General features: G+C 46.8%; 1 protein-coding gene across 5 annotated transcripts in view; it reads right to left on the reverse strand.

Moving 5' to 3' along the window:
* The window catches only part of B3GAT1 (beta-1,3-glucuronyltransferase 1), a 312275-nt gene that overhangs the window by 70749 nt on the left and 221283 nt on the right, over positions 1-20243 (reverse strand). For all 5 annotated transcript variants that reach the window (XM_086956953.1, XM_086956950.1, XM_086956949.1 and 2 more), the window contains one exon: positions 10189-10697. In XM_086956953.1, the coding sequence (XP_086813079.1) occupies positions 10189-10697 (509 nt within the window). The remainder of the gene's footprint in view (positions 1-10188; positions 10698-20243) is intronic.

The following is a 20243-nucleotide window of genomic DNA, read 5'->3' on the forward strand; positions in this document are numbered from 1 at the left end:
AAGGGACAGCCGGGTAGGAAGACAAAGAAGGGACAGCCGGGTAGGAAGACAAAGAAGGGACAGCCGGGTAGGAAGACACAGAAGGGACAGCCGGGTAGGAAGACACAGAAGCGACAGCCGGGTAGGAAGACACAGAAGGGACAGCCGGGTAGGAAGACACAGAAGGGACAGCCGCGTAAGAAGACAAAGAAGGGACAGCCAGGGAGGAAGACAAAGAAGGGACAGCCGGGTAGGAACACAAAGAAGGGACAGCCGGGTAGGAAGACACAGAAGGGACAGCCGGGTAGGAAGACACAGAAGGGACAGCCGGGTAGGAACACAAAGAAGGGACAGCCGGGTAGGAAGACACAGAAGGGACAGCCGGGTAGGAAGACAAAGAAGGGACAGCCGGGTAGGAAGACACAGAAGGGACAGCCGGGTAGGAAGACACAGAAGGGACAGCCGGGTAGGAAGACACAGAAGGGACAGCCGCGTAAGAAGACAAAGAAGGGACAGCCAAGGAGGAAGACAAAGAAGGGACAGCCAGGGAGGAGGGTTAAGGTTCTTCTGGTAAAATAAACGATTTGTACCTTTTTCAGCAGGGAGGGCACTGAATGCGGACGGGGTCTAATCTGGAGGAGGGGGGGGGCTCGCTTGAAAACACCCCATTTTATCAACATCTGAGCACCAGAGGTGTAACAATGCGCCCCACCCCCCACCCCGCAGTGGGGGGGGGGGAGGGGATTAGCCCCAGGGGGGTCCCTCAGCAATACTGGTAGGAGGTGGGCCGGAAGGTGGGGGGAGGGCTCCATGTACTTTGCAGGGGTGCGAGGGGGGATTCAAGTTTCACTACCTCACTGCCCAGCACCCAGACTGCCAGCAGTATGGGGGCTTCAGGGCGCTAGGCACAGATTGATGCCGGCGGAGCTTAGCTCACTGAGCTATCGTGCTGGCCTTCCAAGAGGTCAATGGGGAGCAGAAAACACCCCCCCCCCCTCTGTAGAGACAAATTCAGTGTAAATGGGAGAGCAGCCGCCACCACGGAGGGGGCAGCATAGGGGGGGGGGGACCCCGTGGGTTCAACAAGACACAGGGGCGTTGAAAGATGAAATACCGAAATCATGAAAGAAGTGCTGCAGCCATGTCTTAAGATCCCAGGACCACAGGACCCCACCCACACCCAGGAATCCACCAACACAGGGAGGAGGGGGGCGGCAACGACCACGGAGGGTCGTTACACTCACCCAGGATGATGGTCCTAGGCACAACTCCAGGGCAATTTAACATCCAAGGACATCGCTTCCGCCAACTTGTAAAATATTACCACTGTGGTTAAAACCTCAAAGCGCCCACGGACGGACCGACAGACCGCCGACAGGCCCTGGTCGAACGAAAGACCCCAGGGAGAGGGTGTGTGCTCACCGCAGGGGCAGAGAGCACAGACCAGGGACTGGCACAGAACCACTGCCCCAGAGGCGGGAATCTAGGCGCTGCCTGTGAGCGCTGGGGCAGCCCAAAGCCTGGCTTTGGCTCGGCTCGAGGTGCTGTTGGAACCCACCAGGAGCCGAGCTTTCATGTGGCTTCTGTTACGTCAGAACTGCCGACTGCGTAATTTCAAGTCCCGGCGTCCGCTCTACACCTGTGATCTTGGGCAGATCACTCAATCTCCCCGTGCTTGTGAACAATAACACTTCCGAAATGTAACCGGTGCTCGTGAAAAGCGCTCCATTGCCTTCTAGTGGAGTTCCCGCTACATAAAAAATGCACAAATAGGTAAAAACACATTCTTACTATGAGGAAACCTTACCTGATCGCTAGGCTCCAGCATTAAGTGATTTGCGCAGATTCACAGGATGTTGTGAAACGTCGAGAGTGAGACTGCTATCCCCTGCCCTCCGCCATCACGAAGTTGCACCAGTCTCTGCCCAGTCAGATTAGTTCTACCCCTGGAATCGCGCGGAGGTGGGGGCCGAGGGGGGTGTTTTAAAATAAAATAATAGGAACAAGGAAAGAGCCGGGTGAGGGCTGGATATGTTTAAAAAAAGAGGGATGTGACATAGGAAGCAAAGGACGAGCTGGAGTAGGGGCAGGAGAAGCAACACGGAGAATGAAGAAAAGCCGAGAGAGACGGGGGATTGGGGGAAGCAACACAGATCAAAGCCCGTGAATCTTAGCTCGTACAAATAAACAAACCAAAAAGAATAAAAGTTAATAAGTTGCAGCCTCGAGAGTCATGTCAGTCGTGCTGCTTCAGTCCAGACCGGCGAAGGAGTACGCAGACCGTGAAAAGTAAACTTGCAAGATCAGTCGCCAAGCTCACTTTCACCTTACACAGTGTAGCTTGCTGACAAAGTAGTCAAGTGCTTCTGTGCCCCACAAACATGTAGTAAGCGCTATATAATTGCTGCAATTCAATACACTAACTTTCAGCAAAATTCTGCAGGTCTTTAATGATCACGAGAAATCACACGAGCGCAGATGCTACAAACTCAAAATGAGTCCTGAAAAGTGAGCAGTCCCAGAGTGTCTGCCTTTAAGGAGAAGGTGGTAAACGAGACAATAAAATAGGACCCATATTCCCAAACCCTGCGTGTCCAGTGTGATTTCACCACTATGGTGGCATTTCAAGATGGCACGGTCGGCACTGAGTCAGCTGCGGTGATGTAGTGGCCGCGTGCAGCCATCTCAATGCAAGTTCTCAGAGTCCCACTTCAGTACTCCGTGTAATCCTGAGCAGCAGATGTTTTTTACCTTTGTCTCATTTGCATAAAGGGCTGAATGGATTCACGGAACAAGAAAAAACGCTTCACATGGTGTGAAGAGGTTTTAATGGGACCATCTGTAATACACAAACGGGGCGGGAATTCACACGCAAAATAATCCTATCTTGTGTCGCGACACTCACGCCCCCATTTATGCCGCGGCTGGTCCTGCGATAAGGGGGAGGGGTGGCACCCACACTGCAGGGGTATGGACCTCCATATTTTAATATCATGCACACAAACTTGAACTGTGAGTAACCGGATGCGTTTGTTTTCACCCCCTCCCCCCCGTTGTTCAGTGGTAGCTCCCATCGTGGCGCACAGCATAAAGTTAAGAGAAGGTGCTAGATTGTGGCAGCGGATGAATGAATGCTGTTATAGCTAAAGACAAAATTTCGATCGATCCAGGGGGAGACATCCCTTCGCTGCAGTGCACACAACTGATCTGTGTGACGATCGTACTAAACAAATCCCTTTCACACGGGGAGGGGGGCGGAACGGACACACGGGGAGGGGGAGGAGGGGGCGGGAAGGCAAGATGAGCAACTGCACACGCACTTGGATAGTTTTAGAGGCAAGTAATTCCATTGAGCCAAACCCAGAACTCTCAAGATCTTCCGCCTCGGTCTTCCTGATGGTACTGAGATACCCAACAAGACATCAGAGATCCAGATGACATAGATCTGGCTGGAACATGTTGAATTATATGTAAGCTTAACACATTTCACCAACATCTTGGATGTGTATCTGTAAAACCGACATTCCAATAGGAATACTACCTCTGCTGAGGAGTGTATTGCTCCTAGTAGGAAAGGAGGCAGCCACCAAATAAGAGACAAGAGTATCAAAATCCTACAGGAATTTTACATCTACTGGAGAGTGTCTACTGCTACTGAGTGGGATGAAGGTGGGAACTAAACAAGTGACAAACGCATCAAAATCCCACCGGAATACTACATGTTTGCTAAAAGGTGTCCTGCTGCAGAGAGGAATGAACCTCTCTTGAAAAAAAAACAAGCGTAACCCTTACTCCTATAATAAGCAGGGTATACAATATTTTATTTAAAAACTGGTTGTCATTGGCATCGTTGTATCTCAAGATCCTTACCATTTCAACAACCACAATATCTGTAAATAATTAATGTGTTCTTAAAATACTTTCAATTTCAGCAATAACAATACCTGTAAACAATTAAAGTTCACAAAAAGTAATAGTAATAAGACCATCACTCAAAATCACAAATGTACTAATATTTTGTAGCATATTACTGTATTATACATACACGTTTTGCCCCCCTGTACGAAGGTAGGACGGCTTCCTCTTCACCTCAGCACTGACCAGGCGGGCTCGAGCCCTTCTACCGGCGTGTCGCACGAGGATTCTCGGGAGTAGTGCCTGACTTTACCCTCCAGCCTCCTTTATCAGTCCAACAGCCCAAGCCTTGCGTGCCATCGAGGCCCTACACGCCCGCCCTTGCTCCCAAGCCTCTCAGACCAGCTGCTCAGCACACAGGGACAGTCTTGGGCCCGTTCCTGTCTTCTCACCTGCCGGGGCACCGGACAAGCACCTACGAGGACAGGGGGGTTGGGGGGGGGGGGGGGTGGGAGAGGACACGGACGGCGGGAGGGGGCGGGAGAGGACACAGGGGGCGTGAGGGGGGCGGGAGAGAACACGAACGGCGGGAGGGAGGCGGGAAACGTGCCGTGGAAAAACACTTTTGCCGAATTTTTATGTAGCAATCCGTTTAAGACAAGCACCTACGAGGACAGGGGGGGGGGGAGAGGACACGGACGGCGGGAGGGGGCGGGAGAGGACACAGGGGGCGTGAGGGGGGCGGGAGAGAACACGAACGGCGGGAGGGAGGCGGGAAACGTGCCGGGGAAAAACACTCACGATGCCCAGGACAGCAGCAAGCACGGCCCGGCCGGACCAGATTCGGGGGCGTTCCCGGCTTTTGGCTGACGTATCATGACGTAGCCAAAAGCCAAAGATTCTCGGGAACGCCCCCGAGTCTGGTCCAGCCATGACGGACGCCTCTCTGTTCCAATGGCTAGCCTCCATTTATGGAGCTAGCCAATGGGACAGGGGGGCGTATTCCAGAGTCACTACTGAAATCAAGAGATTTCTCTGGAGGCGGAGCTTACAGCTCCGTCCCCCAGCGAAACCTAAACACTTGCTGTCTTCCTGGAGGAACATCAGCTACTCCAAGGGCGGCAGGCGGGCATCAGGCCCCACCACAGCACAGAGCTGATAATGCTATTGGTACTTGTCGAACTCAGAGTCGTGGCCGACAATAAGAAACTGTGCGCCCTGGTGCTGTTAGACCTGTCATATGTGAGACCTGTCGGCAGCATTCGACACAGTCAACCATGCGCAGCTTCTAACCCGCATTTCTGAGCTGGGCATCTGCAGGATGGCCTACCAGTGTCTTGAATCTTTTCTTTCCAGGTGGTCGCAGAGGGTCCAGCTTGGGGAGCAGGTGTCTGACAGGGGCGCCCTCAGGGGTGGTGTCCCCCAGGGCTCAGCACTGTCCCCGCTCCTCTTCAACATTTACTTCCAGCCACTAATAGCTGCCTTAGCGCGCATGGACTGCCAAGTCTTTAACTATGCGGACGACATGCAGCTCATCCTCCAGATGGACAACTCCCAGCAGGCCCCCTCATTGGCTCAAAATATTCTTAGATACACTGTGAACTGGATGACGAGCAACTCTCTGAAGATCAGTCCAGACAAAACTGAGGTCCTAGTCATCCCCGGGAAGACAAACTCCTGGCGTGACTGTTTCTGGCCCCAAGAGCTGGGCACAAACCCTACGTCGGTCACAACCGTGAAAAGCTTGGGCATCAAGATAGATGCGGACCTCTCTATGTCGAACCAAGTTGCGTCCATGACTGGTACATGCACTGGCCTGCTGAGACAGATGCGGAGACTTGCCACCCTCCTTTCGATGGCACCTCTACAGATGATAGTATCAGCTACCATCCTGTCCAGATTAAATTACGGGAACGGCCTTTATATCGGCCTACCGGAAAAACTAACCAACAAATTACAGGTGACCATGAATGATGCAGCTAGGCTGATCTTCAGGCTCCCCAGTAAGGCACATGCAACCCCTCTCTTGCGCAAGCTTCACTGGGTACCCATCAGGCAGAGGGACAAATTCAAGGGCCTTTGTATTGCGCACAAAGCAATCTACGGCCAGGCCCCAACCTACATTAAAGAGCGACTTCAAAACTATGTGCCAGGCTTTAAACTCCCGTCCGCCGAGAGCTGCCTGCTGGCAGTTCTCCGGTTTAATACAATATCCAAGGGAGGCAGAGCCCTCTCTGTCCTGCTCCCGCAACTCTGGAATAAACTACCCGATGGTCTCCGTAAGGAATGCGCTCTCCACCTTTTCAGAAAACGCCTCAAAACGCTCCTGTTCAGGAAGACGTTAGACTCCATCTAATTATCTGTTATGCATGCCCCTGGGGACTGCAGTGGGTATTGGGTATTGGACCCCTCTTTCAAAGTGTTAAGAGACCTGATGGTGATTATGCGCTATAGAAGCAGCAGTTAACATAACATACTACACTAAGTGGCTTTACTATGGGTTCTGTAACGGAGCAACAACAGACAATGCCAATCAATTTTTTGAAAAGCATATTTGATATTGAAGGTTTTCCCACAGTTATTGTGACCGATAATGGAACGCATTTTGTTTCACAGAAAATGTGCTCCTTCCTTAAAATAAATGACATATCCCATAATAAGGTTGCATTGTATTCACCTTCCGCCAATGGTTTGGTGGAGAGGGGCAATCAAATAATTAAGGAGGGAATACAAGCCGCAATCTCCCCCAGACAAGATCCTTTGGCTTTTGTACATGACAAGGTATGGGCATACAATACTACCCCACACTCAACCACTGGCATTGTACCTTTTACTCTTCTCAGAAAAAGAAGAGCTCAATCACATTTCAGTCCAACCTGGTTATTTGAGAAGAACACGCTAAAATCTGATTACACACCTGATTCCAAGTTACTACAAGAACAAGTTATGGCCAACCAATTGTCTATGAAAACACGATTTGATACTGGGAAACATTCCATTGATCAACCTTTGCAAAAAGGAGACTGGGTTCTTATTAAGAACCCCAGAAAAGTTGCCAAAGGAATGTCAATATTTTCTGCACCAACTTTGGTAATACAAGTGAGCAAGTGTTCTGCTCTCCTGGACAACAAAGGATGGTGTAACAGGAGAGCGCTCATAAAGTATCTTCTCCTCAGGCTGTTGTTTTGTCTAAACAGTTTGATATGGAAAATGATCATTGTGATTGGTTTGACTTACCTCGTGTAAAAGAATCTAGTTGCAACTTTATTCCAACACCAATTACATCTGAAGCATGCATTGAAAGGTCCACACGTCTTAAACAAATTTCTTGTAGGTTACGAGATTTTGCTTTAATATAATAACTTCATTGTAGTTTCCAATTTATTCTTGCAATTCATTGCAACTTTCTTTTATTTCTTCCTAAGGGGGAAGATGTTGTAAGTGCAATGTATCCTCTTTACTGTAATCACGAGTCGTGTGTCATCACGAGACTCGCGAAGGTTATGTTTTCCTTTGTTTGTTCTCCACATTCTCAAATGCGGCTGCTCCGTTGCACAGAAACCTAGCAACGCCACAGTTGGTGCTGCATCCTCTGCAGCTGGATGGCTCCAGTCGTGGGTGTACAAATCTCCTTGAATAAATCTTGGAAATCACCTCACGCTTTCTGATTCTCATTACTTAACACCCACCAAAGCCATCTTTAAAAGGAGACAAACAAGAGGACTTCATTTTCCATGATCCATCTGCTTAGGAAATGACAACACTAGATTTCCCATCATCCATCTGCACAGGAAACGACACCACTTCCTACCTCTTCCTAATTCAGTCAACTCTTCAGGGCATCCCATCGCCCGGGCGTCCCCAGTTAAGTGTGGACACAGACAAGAATTTTACCTATTTGGGCCTTTTAGGTCCAGATTGGGCCTTGGGGCAGAACTCCTGTTCTGTCGAAACGTACATGGTAAGATATATCCTGTGCATCACCCAGCACTTCATACTGCCAATCCCTCCATTCACACCCACACATAGATGACCCAGGCATTCACACAATACATTAACTACCACAGACCCCTGAACTACAGAACACACATTCCAACCCATTCTCAATGCTCACTCTGCAGTACTTCATGCATCAGACATCACAGCTTTCATTACCAATCACAAGCTTGAGGCACTCTTCATCACAGAAACTTGGTTAAGGCCCACATCTTCTCACTTCCCAGATGTCCTTCTACCCACATTTCACAGCATCCATTGTGGGAATGTGCACAAAAGAAGGGAGGAATCCGCTGTCACCCATAAGCCTATTGGTTCTGATCCCTATGCAAGCAAGTAAGAGTCAAATACTTGGAGATTCTGACATGCAATTTCCCATTATCTGCAACTCTGACAGCCACCTTCAATCTCTTCAAGGCTGCCAGACAGAACAATTTCTTCATTGATGGATTCTCAGACCTTCTGATCACATCCTCCATCCCACATGTCCACACCACCCTCTTCATTGACTTCAATGTCCCAGAAAATATTAACTTGAAAAAAACACAAGATACGCCATCTTCAACCTTATTGATACACTCAACGTGGCACAGCACGTCACACAACCACCACACTTCAAAGGTCACATCCTCTATCTTGTCTTCTTAACATCATCAACAATCCAATTCAAACCACCCATACCACTGCATTGGACTACCACTTTGCCATCCCTATCTACATCCTTAGTATCCTACCAACAAACAAAGGTCAGCACAGAAGGCCAAATCATTAGGTCCTTCAAAGACTTCTGCGTAGACAGCCTAATGCTTGAACTCATCTCTCACCCTATAAACTCCACGTCCGACGTCAACACCCTTATAAACAGCTTCAACATTTTTGGGAAAATGATGCGAACATTCACACCCCAATTACAACACTCAAGTTCAAATAAAGCCTTCAGCACCCTGTACTCTAAAGACCTTGATGACAACAAACAACCCATCAGCAGACAGGAAAGAAAATGGAAGAAAATCTAATTTCCAGAGGATCTCTTGATACTGAAGTCCCCCTACTCAACTCACTGACAGCTCATCACATCAGCTAAAGCAAAGTACAATCCAAACACTATTGAAGAAGCCACCAATAAAAGTAGAATGCTGTTCAAGACAATCTAGCAATGCATAAAGCCCCTGCTACACGCACCTATTCCTCAATCACCCGAAAAGTGCAACGCCATAGACCTCTTCTTCAGTGAAAAAATGCAGATCTGACCGCACATTGACGATACCAAGCCTCATTAAATTATTACACCCACCTGTTCTGTAGACTCTTGCAATGGTCAACCTACAAAGCCCTATTTCTCCCAGACCCCACTGACATACTCAACTCCCTAAACGTCACTTCTTATGACCATGTACAGCTCTCCACTGCCTCTTGGCTAGATTTGCTCTATAAAAATGGCATACATACATATAGATACAAACATCTTGTTGACTGTGCATAGCAAAATTATTTAAAATATACTCTCTTGTACAGGGACAAAAATCAGCCTTAGATATATTCGGCATTATCCATTGTAGCACAACAGAAAATAATTAAAATGAAGTTTCTGCCATTTAAGAATTTTGATTAAGTTGGAGCACTTTTAGGGGAAGCTCGGGTGAATGTAGACTGGCTTTAAATGTGTATTGGGTGTGTCTACAACCATTTTTGACACACGAGAGGAGGCTATTTTACACTTCATATTTTTATTCAACTGCTTTACAATTTCCAATGAAGTAGTTTCCCTCTGCTTGAATTTAGAGTCACCTTTTGTAATGTGAAACCGTATTTATTCTGTAGACTTCTTTACTGATTTGTAAGTTTTGTTATCTAATAAATATTTGTATAAATCAATAATAATATAATGCCGCTGGTTCATGCATCCGTTGCAGAGGTCTATGCAGTCGGTCACTGGCTTGATTCCCACATTTTGACTGAGTCAGTCTTGCTCTTCTACTTTAAAGAACTATCTTTGTGGGGACTGTGCTACACCTTAAGGAATGAAACAGTAAACATTATTTAAACATATAGACTATCAAAGTGCAATATTCTAAACTCTCTCGTCAACAGCAAGCTCTGAACATTCACAGCCATTCATCAAAACTCTGAGAATATCGACTCCTAAACTGGGCATATAAAAAAATCAACCTCTACCCGCGCGAACCCACCCGGTCTCCAAGGGCCCACACTGGACACCTTCAATCCAATCGCTGATTCAGTTCACCTCTGTCAAGTCTATTTTTGTTTCTTTTACATTTTTACATGATTGAATGAATGATTGAGTTTTGGACACACAATGAGCACTTTAGAACACCCAGCCCGTGCTGCCCTCCTCACCTCTTCAAACAGCTCCAGGCTGTAAGTGTTGTCGTCGTCTGCAAAGTAAACTATGCCAGGCTGGCTATTGTTTTTGTTAAAGGTCTCTCTAAGCCAGCGGAGAGCCAGATTCCTCTGCATGGTGCCACGGGGAATTCGGGGGTCCCTCATGTCCCCCCGCAATTTGTAGTTGCGTGGGGTCTCCACATTGAGGTGCGTGTAGTTGAGACCCGACTCGTGCAGCATCCTTGTCACGAGCGGGGTCCGTCGTTGAGAATCTTCCACGAGGATCCAGTGCAGGTTGGGCACGTGCAGCATCGTATTGGAAAGGCGCGTGAGCTCCGCCTTTTGCACTGGGCGGCTGTACGTAGGCGTGATGACGTGAATGGTGGGCAAGTTGTCCGTCCAAGGAGGTGGGCGCGTGTAAACGTACTCTGTCCTGACAACCTCCACAATGTCTCTATCAGACTGGCAGTATTCCTTCGAGTCCAGGCCCTGGCCAAGATCCCTTCTGGTTTCGCTCCCGTCATCTGCCCAAAGTGAAAAAGAAGTGGTTAGTCTACCAGTATACGTGTTCTTTCTTGCCCACCCTTCTGCCAGGCCCTCCAAACTTATTTCACTTAATAAAACAAAGATACGTTTCAAGGATGAATTGCCTACAGTTGCTCTGAACTCGGAGGATGATGAATGTCTCTGTCTTGTACACAGAAAAACACACAAGCACATCACACCTGACGCCTGCACAAACTCCTAGGATCAAGTTAATTACAGTCCTAACTTTATTGTAGCGCAGTAGATGGATTGCCTGCTCTACTCGCTTCCCTTGAAGAGCAGTGACAGATTCATTATAAGCAGCAGGGTTACTTATGCAGACAAATATACCCCAGTGTGGAATTACTAATTTCCATTATTCACACAATAGATTCAGTACTGGCAGGAGCACTACAAGCTTCTCTCACACATACATACACAGCACAAGTACAGCCCAGGGTACAGGGCCTTCATCTTTAGTGCAAGCTACACACACATACACCCACACGCACACTCACACACACACACCCCACCCAACCCACCCCCAGGTGAAATTTGTGTTACGCCTGTGTAATTTGTTTAATTTCAGTAATTTCACATCACTTTTGTTACTCATAATTACCGCAATTACACTCTTACTCCACATGGCAGAGTTACACACCATTCACTGTAAAAAATGCACTGTAAATACAACATGAAGATCAACCCACAAAGGCGCAATCTAATATGACCTGACTTCTACCCATCATGAACATAAAGGTAAAGGCTGCTAAAAGCTAAGGGGCCTATTTAGTCACCTTGCTGTGCTGCACTGCATGACAGGGAAAGACCAGGAATGCCTTGTACTTAAGGGAATACAGTGCATTCCTGCCCTTTCCACTACGTTGGCAACCTTTTGGCAGCCTAGCACCAATGCAGGTACCTTTGCACCATGGTGCACTAAGGTGACTTGCTGCGCGACATTCTTGTAAAAAGGCCCCAAGGTATATACAAGGCTAGGATTTGAGCAACAATTCATACCCCTTTGACTTCTGTAGACCCCCCACTGAACCATTACTGGAGACTAGGAACCCTGCAGAAGCAAATTTTTTGACTTGAACCTCAAAATAATACATTAAAATACAAACATTCAAAAACGAGTCTACATCAAACATTATAAAATATTGTATTTAATTTACAAACAAAAAGGTTGAAATTTTAATGGGAAGGATGGAGCTTTTCAAAATGTAGTATAATTTCTAAAAGATGGTGCGATTGGCTAGACTATAACATATCAGTTTGTCTTTTTTTGCCCCCCCTAACCCATGCAATCTTTTTGTCGGCGCCTACTAGTGCTGCTTCACTTGAGGCCACCAATTGTCCATTCTAAATTCCATTTGCTGCACTTGCATTGCACCCATGAAACACGGCAACAACTTAAGATTTTAGTTTTCAATTTCAAATTTCTAAACATTTACATAGTGTTTCAAAACTTTGTTTTCAATTTTATTTGTATGCATATGTACTTTATTATTATGCTAATATTTAATTTTCTAAAACGGCCGCAGACCCCCCCGTGTAGGCCTGTCAATATTAAGAACTAGAACATACACCTAGACAATTAGGCTGATAAAATAATTGAGAAACCTATAAATCTTAGGTTATGATTGCCTCTTCCAGATTCAAAAGCTTGAGAACTTTCAAAGAAGTAAATTTACAAAGTAAGGCGATCATTGCTGCAACTCTTCATTGATTGATGCATATGTGCCAAGAGTTGTCGCTGATATCTATAGCAGGAAGAATCAGTCTGACGTTTCACAAGAAGGACTCTCCATTTAATAGGAAGTGCATCCAGAGTGGTACATTAAAAAAGTGTTTTGTATGACCTGCATGGGCCCATCATTGGTCATGTGAAGGTCATGTTATTAAATTGAACTTATTTAAATGACCAAACAATGTTTTAATGTGTTGGTTTCATACCATTAAACTAGTTTAGCATCTACTCTATTACACACATTGATTTTAAGAACAGCATTGTTTTCATTTAATTTATAAAAATATCCAGCAATTTATGACTCAAATTTGCTTTGTTCCGCCGTTGTATACTCTGTACTATTTATCGCTAGAGATCAGAGTCAGCTGAAAGGTCGTTCAGTCTGGGAGGGGATAAACCGAGTGATTTAGCCCAACAGTAGGATGGTGGGTTCTATAAGATCATGTCCTTTTGGACAGATATGATGATTATCAAGGTTTCAAAACAATATGTTGAGTGGCTAGAGCCACTAGTATCTCACTAGATGACTGTCAGTGTCATTGCAAGAAAGGATACTCCATAGGACCCAGTAGAGGATGAAATCTACACCATCATAGTCAAGGAGCAAACACTCCACAGTATGATACAGATAAAGGACCATAGTAAAAGGGCAGGAGATGAAGTCATACAGTGCAATGAGAAGAGTGAAATTCTGAGGAATTGTTAAGTGCTTGCAGTGAAGTAGCAGGGGACAGTGAAAGGCTGTCTGCAGAAGTAGGGTAATGTGTAGAAGTTGACTGTGGAAGAACTGGAAAATCGGGAAAGTTACCAGGGACTTTCAGAATGCTGAGTGGCGGACTCATACATTGTTTACAGAAGAAAGGTTTGGAGGTATGGTGAAAGGTTGGCAGTAAACCTGCAGGACATCCGGAAAGTCTGGTCATATGATGTCATAGTAATGGTGAAATTTAGTTTGCAATAACCATCAGTAGACTGGTGAGCAGATGATGCTCAAGATGCTGATGTATAATGAAAGGCTGACTGTGGTAAATGGTTAAAAGCTGGCACTAGAGAAGCAGGAGGAGGATGAAAGGGGTGGCTGGAGTGTGCATAGTATGGTGAATGGTTACCACAGAATCAGGTTAGGAAACGATAAAGGGGGATAGTTGAACAGAGAGGGCAGGATCAAATGCTGGCCAAAATGAATGGACAATTAGATTTGTGACTAGCTATGAAGGAACAGCGAAGGATGGTGAAAAACTGACTGCATTGAAATTTGATATGAATGGCAGAAGATAGAACCAGGAGCAAGTGGCAGTTGAATAGTGATGGGATTGTGACGGGGTTGATCGGAACAGTGGGAGAATCGTGAAAGACCAACAGTGTAATGCTAGGCAATGTTGAATTCAGGTATTGGTGAAAGACTTTCAATGAAACAGTAAGCAAAAAGTGACCAGTTGCAGGAGGAGAAAAAGAATAGGTAAAAGACAAAGAACTGATATTTCAACAGCTGGTGATGATGAAAGACTAACAGGAGTAGCATGAACTTAATTAAATATGCTACTCTACCTATCACTGAGACGAGAGAGTGTTCCAAAAGTCCATGCTCTGCTACAGTGACGCCCGTTTGACATTGTCTATCAACAAGTCTTTAGAATCACGAAATATGCATACTCACAGATATTGGATGCATGTGGGTTCCCATTTCAAAGTGTCTAAGTCCCTCAGTGGAGGTTTACCCCCTGCGTTGGAAAAAGACGACTTTTGCCAGTTCACTCGTAGGCCGGAGAGTCTACCAAAGTGTCTGGCTCCAGTCATATCCTCAGCCCTATCTTAAAGCAACACAAGGAGGTCATCATAATATAATGCTACATAATGTTCTCTTCCTCCTGCTAGAATTCCCTGATAAATGTCTCCCCACCTGGCGTAACAAGCCAGGGGTTCCATCGCCATCGCAAATAATAGCGGTGACAACGGGAATCCCTGTCACATCCAGCACCTCATGTCATACGTCTCTGACATGCATCTCTTAGTCTTAATCCTAGACTTGGGAGCTGTGTAGAGTAGTTTAGTCTATTCAAGGAATCTACTTCCCAGGCAGAAGGCTGCTATGAGCTCGAAGAGAAAGGCCCATTCAAGGCTATCAAATGCCTTCTCTATATCTGTAGCAAAAATCGTAGAATGTGAGGGTGAGCGAGAATCTTCCTCTAGAATTGTCAGGCGATGGGGGATATTAATTATTGTATTCCTACCTGGAATGAATCCCGCCCGATCCTGGTATATTAATGTAGGCATGTGTGGGAGGAGTCTAGAAGCTGAAATCCTATTTTATAGTTGACATTCAATAGGGAAAGGGGGGATATGTTCTTTTGTCCTTGGGCGACTTCCCGTGTTTAAGAAGTTGGACAATGAGGGCCTCCTAAGTGGAAGCTGCAAGGATTTTGTGGTCCTATCCTCCTTGTATAAGCCCACTAATGTGAGTTCCAGTATATCAGTTTATGTCACATAAAACTCTATTGGGAATCCATCCGTTCCCGAAGTTTTCCCCCAGCCATATGCAATTGCTTTCTGTACTTCTGGTAATGTAATGTCGCCACCCAGGAGATCAGCCTCATCAGGAGTAGGAGTGGGGAGGACCAATGGGAAGAAGACGTCCGAAAGTTGAGATTCATCGGTCATAGCTACACTGTCATATAGGGTAGAGTAATAGGTGTAGAATTCTTTATTAATATTGGTTTGTTAATGTAACTTGATTCCCTGATCAGTCTTGAGTTCCACAATTACTGGACCCCATTTAGCAGGGTTTGCAAGCCATGCTCGGAGCTGCCGGTATGATCCTGCTCTGCATGAACTTTGAGCATACAATTCCTATAATCAAAACAATTGAATCATTCTATGATGTCAGTCATCTTCCCCCTTGCCTCTGATAAGGCTGGTTGTAAAACTGGGGCATTTGCTCTATTGATCTCCAGGGACCTTATGTCTGTTTCAGCTGATTCAACCTCCCTCAGTAGGGTCTTAGGAATCCCCAGAGTCAGCTATGCATAGGGCCCTCAGAGTTATCTTAAACGCGTCCCATTTATTGCTCAGTGAAGTTACAGTGCCTAAGTTGTCCTCAAAGTAAGTAATAATGCTCTGGGCTATAAGGTCCATGTAGAGTGGGTCTTCCAAGGACTCTGGTTTGAACTTCCAGGTAGGAACACAGGATGGAGCAACCCCAGTTCAAATGCAGCAGAATGTGGTTATGGTCAGAGAGTGTCATAGAAAGGTACTCTACAGTATGAACTAAGTGGTGAAGGTCCGGTGTACAAAGGAATGTGTCCAATCAAACAATATAGAGCATATAATGAGGAAAAGAAAAAGTAATCCCTGGTCTGTGGGTGGTGCGTGCGCCAGGAGTTGATTGATCCCCAATCTATTTGCCAATTAGAGAAGACACAGGCGGTTTTCAAAATGGGAGAGTCATGTAGGAGTGGATGGAAGTGGTCTAAGGCAGGGGTTGCCACAAAGTTAAAATCTCCTCCTGTAATACCATCTCCTACTAGGTAGGGAGCTAGTTTTCTGGATAGTTCATAGAGAAATCTTGCTTGATCTGTGTTCAGGGCATAAATGTTAAGTATGGAAATGTCCCTTCCATCCAGTCGACCCATGAGTGGCAAATAGCGACCATCCGGTTCTACGATGTCCCCAATATGTTGAAATGGGACCCCAGGTTTAATCCATATCAGTGTCCACCTTGTGAACGCCGAATAGCGTGTACAGTAAGCACTCACCTATAGGCGATCACCTATGTAGGGCTGACCCTTCCTTTGCATCCAACTGTGTCTCCTGAAGGAGTGCCAAGCAAAAGAAGGCTTTGTATAGTTTAGACATTATGTGTATGACCTTCACACTCCATGATATTATCTTATATGTCGTATGGGTAACCATTGTAGAGGTGTGGGTACATATTGGAGTGTATCTGACAGCCAGGCATGGAAACTCCTGTCTGGCTCGGCTCGTTCTATAATACATCATGTTATACCAGTGTGCAAGAAACAACATCATCCCCAACAAACAAAGGCTAAATATCCCAACTCCCTAGCCCCAGGACAAGCAGAGTAAACCATCCATCAAAACCAGTATCATAAAGAAATCTATAGTGGGTGCGCTCACTGAACAATAAAGGGGGATGCAAGGCAGACAGGATGGCCCGCTTTCATTGAATCTCCCCCATCAATGCAGTTAACCAATTGCCTGGGCTGACAGTGTTATAGGTATAGAACAAATGAGCAGTTGGAAACCCCGGTTAAATGATAAAACAATGCTGAATATCTCTCAGGCCTTCCAAGTGTTCATAGCCATCCGGGTTCCCTTTCCCTTACCACACCATGGTTTGTGCATGTCATATCAAGTCATATGCAGTTCCTGGCATCACGACCGGCAATTCAGGTTCAGAGTCGTCAGAGGCATTAGCAGTTGATCTTTCATCAGGTTCAGATATCAAGACCTCATCATCATTGCCCTCAGCTACTAAAGCCAAGGGTCTACTGCTTTCTCCACCATAAAGGATAAGCACAGCCTCCAACACTCGCTGTTGGCCTCAATGGATCTCCCCTTTTGACTGGATTTTCCCACAGGGACCTGTAGGCCATTGCTGCTGATGTTTGGAGGATCTTCCAGAGGTACCCTGGCTGTGGGTACCATGCTATCCTTTCCCACGCTTTCTGTGAGGTGGCAAAGAACTGCACTCCGTTTTGTGTGACCACTCTGTGTCGGGCAGGAAAAAGTATTGCATATGTCACTCCCATCTTTCTAATGCTCTACGGTGGTTTTTTACTGCTAGGAAGGTGGCTCTCTGAACATCTCCAGGGAAGTCCAGAAATATATTTATCTTGATATTGTCAACTGACAATTCAGGTGTTTTTCCGAGCTTGTGCTAGTATACAGTCTTGGTCTCTGTAATAGAGAATTTGGTGGAGTACCTGGACGAGGTGAGCAGGTCGGTATCCTGTGTGCTTGCTCAAAGCCATAGAACGGCGACAGATTCTCCGGAGCTATAACTTCTGTAATCCAGTTCTCCAGAAAGGCCACCATATCCCTGCCTTCAATTCGTTTCAGTAGACCAATCACTCATATGTTATACCTCCTAGGTCGATTTTCTGCGTCTTTCGCTTTTAGGTCAAGTATCTAGGCTTTCCCTTCCATGATGTCAATTTCTCATGAAAGATTTGCCACGCAGGGGAGACGTCTTAAAGTATTCCAAATTCAGCCCCCAATGCATCCATTCTCGTTTCTGGAGTTTCTCTTGAAGAGGCGATTGTCTGGAGTATATCTTGCAGTGTAGGACTGTCTGAGTCTCCTCAGCTGTCATCACAGTCTTTGGGTATTGCCTCCGAATATGCAGGCTTGGGCAGCGTGGAGGGCCCTACGTCCAGATCTTTTCTTCTGGTTAGTTTACCCTTGGTAGTAGTGTCTGTAGTCACCTATAATGCTCTGTGCCAAATTGAAGACCTCAGCTATAACTCCGAAGTAGGGTCCTTCTAGGAACCCAGATGTCTCCCAAGGTGGGAGTAGTTGTAGGCTCACTGTTATCCAGAGGGCTCTCGTCGGTAGGCAAGTACAGTTTTGCTAGCTCGCACCTCTGCTCAGTGCACCAGCAGAAGGGCTGGTGCTTTAGTTGTTCTCCCGGCAATAGAGACAGCGACTTCTCTCAGGGGATTCTTGTGCGTGTGGATATTCAGTTGCTGGTGTTGGGGTCCTCACTTATGCCACACCTCCCCAGAGCTGCCCGACAGTCAGGTCCCCTATTGTTATGCCTGGAGCGCATCAGGGGGAGCATCAAGAGCACCTAAAATAGAGCCCTCTGTAGACCAACGCTCCCTCATCCAATGTCCTGCCTTGTTGTGGCAGCGTTTTCCGTGGTGAAGTTACAACGGATCTAGGTGAGAACCATGAGGCGTCCCGCAGTGGTACTAAGTTGTTCATGGAGCAAGTGTCTTTCATGGGCCTGTGGTAGCACAAGTGGGTCTGAGATAACGACAGAAGGGCCTTGTGCTTAGGCTTCACTTCACCATGCAGCGGTCAGCAATTCAGTAGGGAGTCATTAAGGGTATGCAAGACCCGGCAAGCTCTTATAAACTATGGTGTAGCCAGCCACTGAAGAGACTCCGGGGGCTGTTGACAATGTCCAAGACGCATCAAAGATGTGGGCGACCGCGACCTTTCAGTTGTGCCTGTAGGGAGCCACGTAGTGTTGGTTATGATGCAGGTTATGCGCTTGTTGCCAACAACAAGTGGGCAAGGCGATCAGATTGGTTTCACCCAATGAAGGAAACAGTCAGGAGGGGGTGCACTGATCTCATGCCTCACTCCTACATCTCTGTGGCCCTCTGCATGTGTCCACATCGGCAGGACTCCAGGAGGGTCTTAGTGTTTGCCGAGAGGGCCACGGTCAATGCCCTATAGGCCCGATTCTCCAGAGGCCTTCCTCAGTGGTATATCATGTTACGGACGCACTGTTTCCTGCCCCGCCACTGCCAGTCTGCAGCACCGAAGGCAGTCAGGTTCTCTCGCTCATGGGAGTTCGCCGTCCCAGTACCTGGGAAAGCCCGGTTGGAGTCCCCCTCGACACCCAGGGCCTCAGGGAACCCTGCTGCGGCCGTCGGTCCTGCTCACCTATGAGTATGCCTAGGAGGGTTGATGGCTGGGCTGGTAATGCTGAGGTAGGCCCCAAAGCAGGATCTCCACCATCGGAACACCGGAGGTACTCCACTCCTTCTCTACTCCAGCGAAGCCCATGGGGCAGGATTAGTCTCCCTCGCTGGGCCCCATGGTCCTCTTACAGTGCGCTATCTGCTCGGCCAGAGCTTCTAAGGCCACTTCAACTAGCCGAATTTCACGCAAGTCCAAGATATTTGAGGCCAGATCACACTGGGAGGAACTCAGTAAAGATATTGGGGCTTCATAGTCAGAGGATGCACAGGATTGCAGCCGGATTCCAGTGGACCTTGGCAGAGTGCAGAATTACACAACTCCTCATGCTACCATCTTGGCAAAGCCACTCACAGGTGGAGCACCAGCATTAAACCGAAGTCAATCTGGGCCAAAGTTTGCTTCCTGACTTGCAAAAATTGTTTCCCTGTTGACAGACCATGCATAATTTCTTAGATTCACCCATCAAACAGACTTCTCATTAAAGCAACACATTGCAAGTAAGACCACAACAGCTTTATTCCAACTCACTCTCTTGAAGAAAGTGAAGATGTTTCTCCTGGAAGATGACTTCAGAACAACTCTACAAGTCTTAGTCCTCTTCCATCTGGACAGAGTTAACATCTTGTCTGTTAAGCGGTCTCCCAAATACCACACTAGCACCCTGAAAGGTGTTCTACAATGCAGTGCCACCGTTTATCAAGGGCTTAAAGAAATTTGACCACATCACCCCCACATGAAAAGACCTACACCAGCTCCCCCTTCCAGGCTGAATCATCTGCAAGTCTTTTAAAGCCCTCAAAAACAAAACCACAGCTATCCTGTCAAACAAACTAGTGAGGTCTGAGGGACAACATCAAACCAGGAGCTGGGATACCGCCAGACTGGTGACAAAATATTACAGGAAGGAAAAAGCAGAAGGCAAGCCATCTCCGTTTATGCTTCATAGCATTACCTCTCCTTTGCAATTCAGAATGAAAGCTGAAGACACACATCTTCAAAGAACTCTCCCTCTGACCTGACAGTCTGCTCTTGGCTGTCCCCCAATAATTGTATCTTCGTGGGAGCAAAGCCTTTGTTCAGTGCTCTGTTTATCTCAAGATAGTTTCATGTTCTACAC

The sequence above is a fragment of the Lissotriton vulgaris genome, chromosome 2_1, assembly GCF_964263255.1.
Source record: "Lissotriton vulgaris chromosome 2_1, aLisVul1.2, whole genome shotgun sequence".
Classification (NCBI taxonomy): Eukaryota; Metazoa; Chordata; class Amphibia; order Caudata; family Salamandridae; genus Lissotriton; species Lissotriton vulgaris.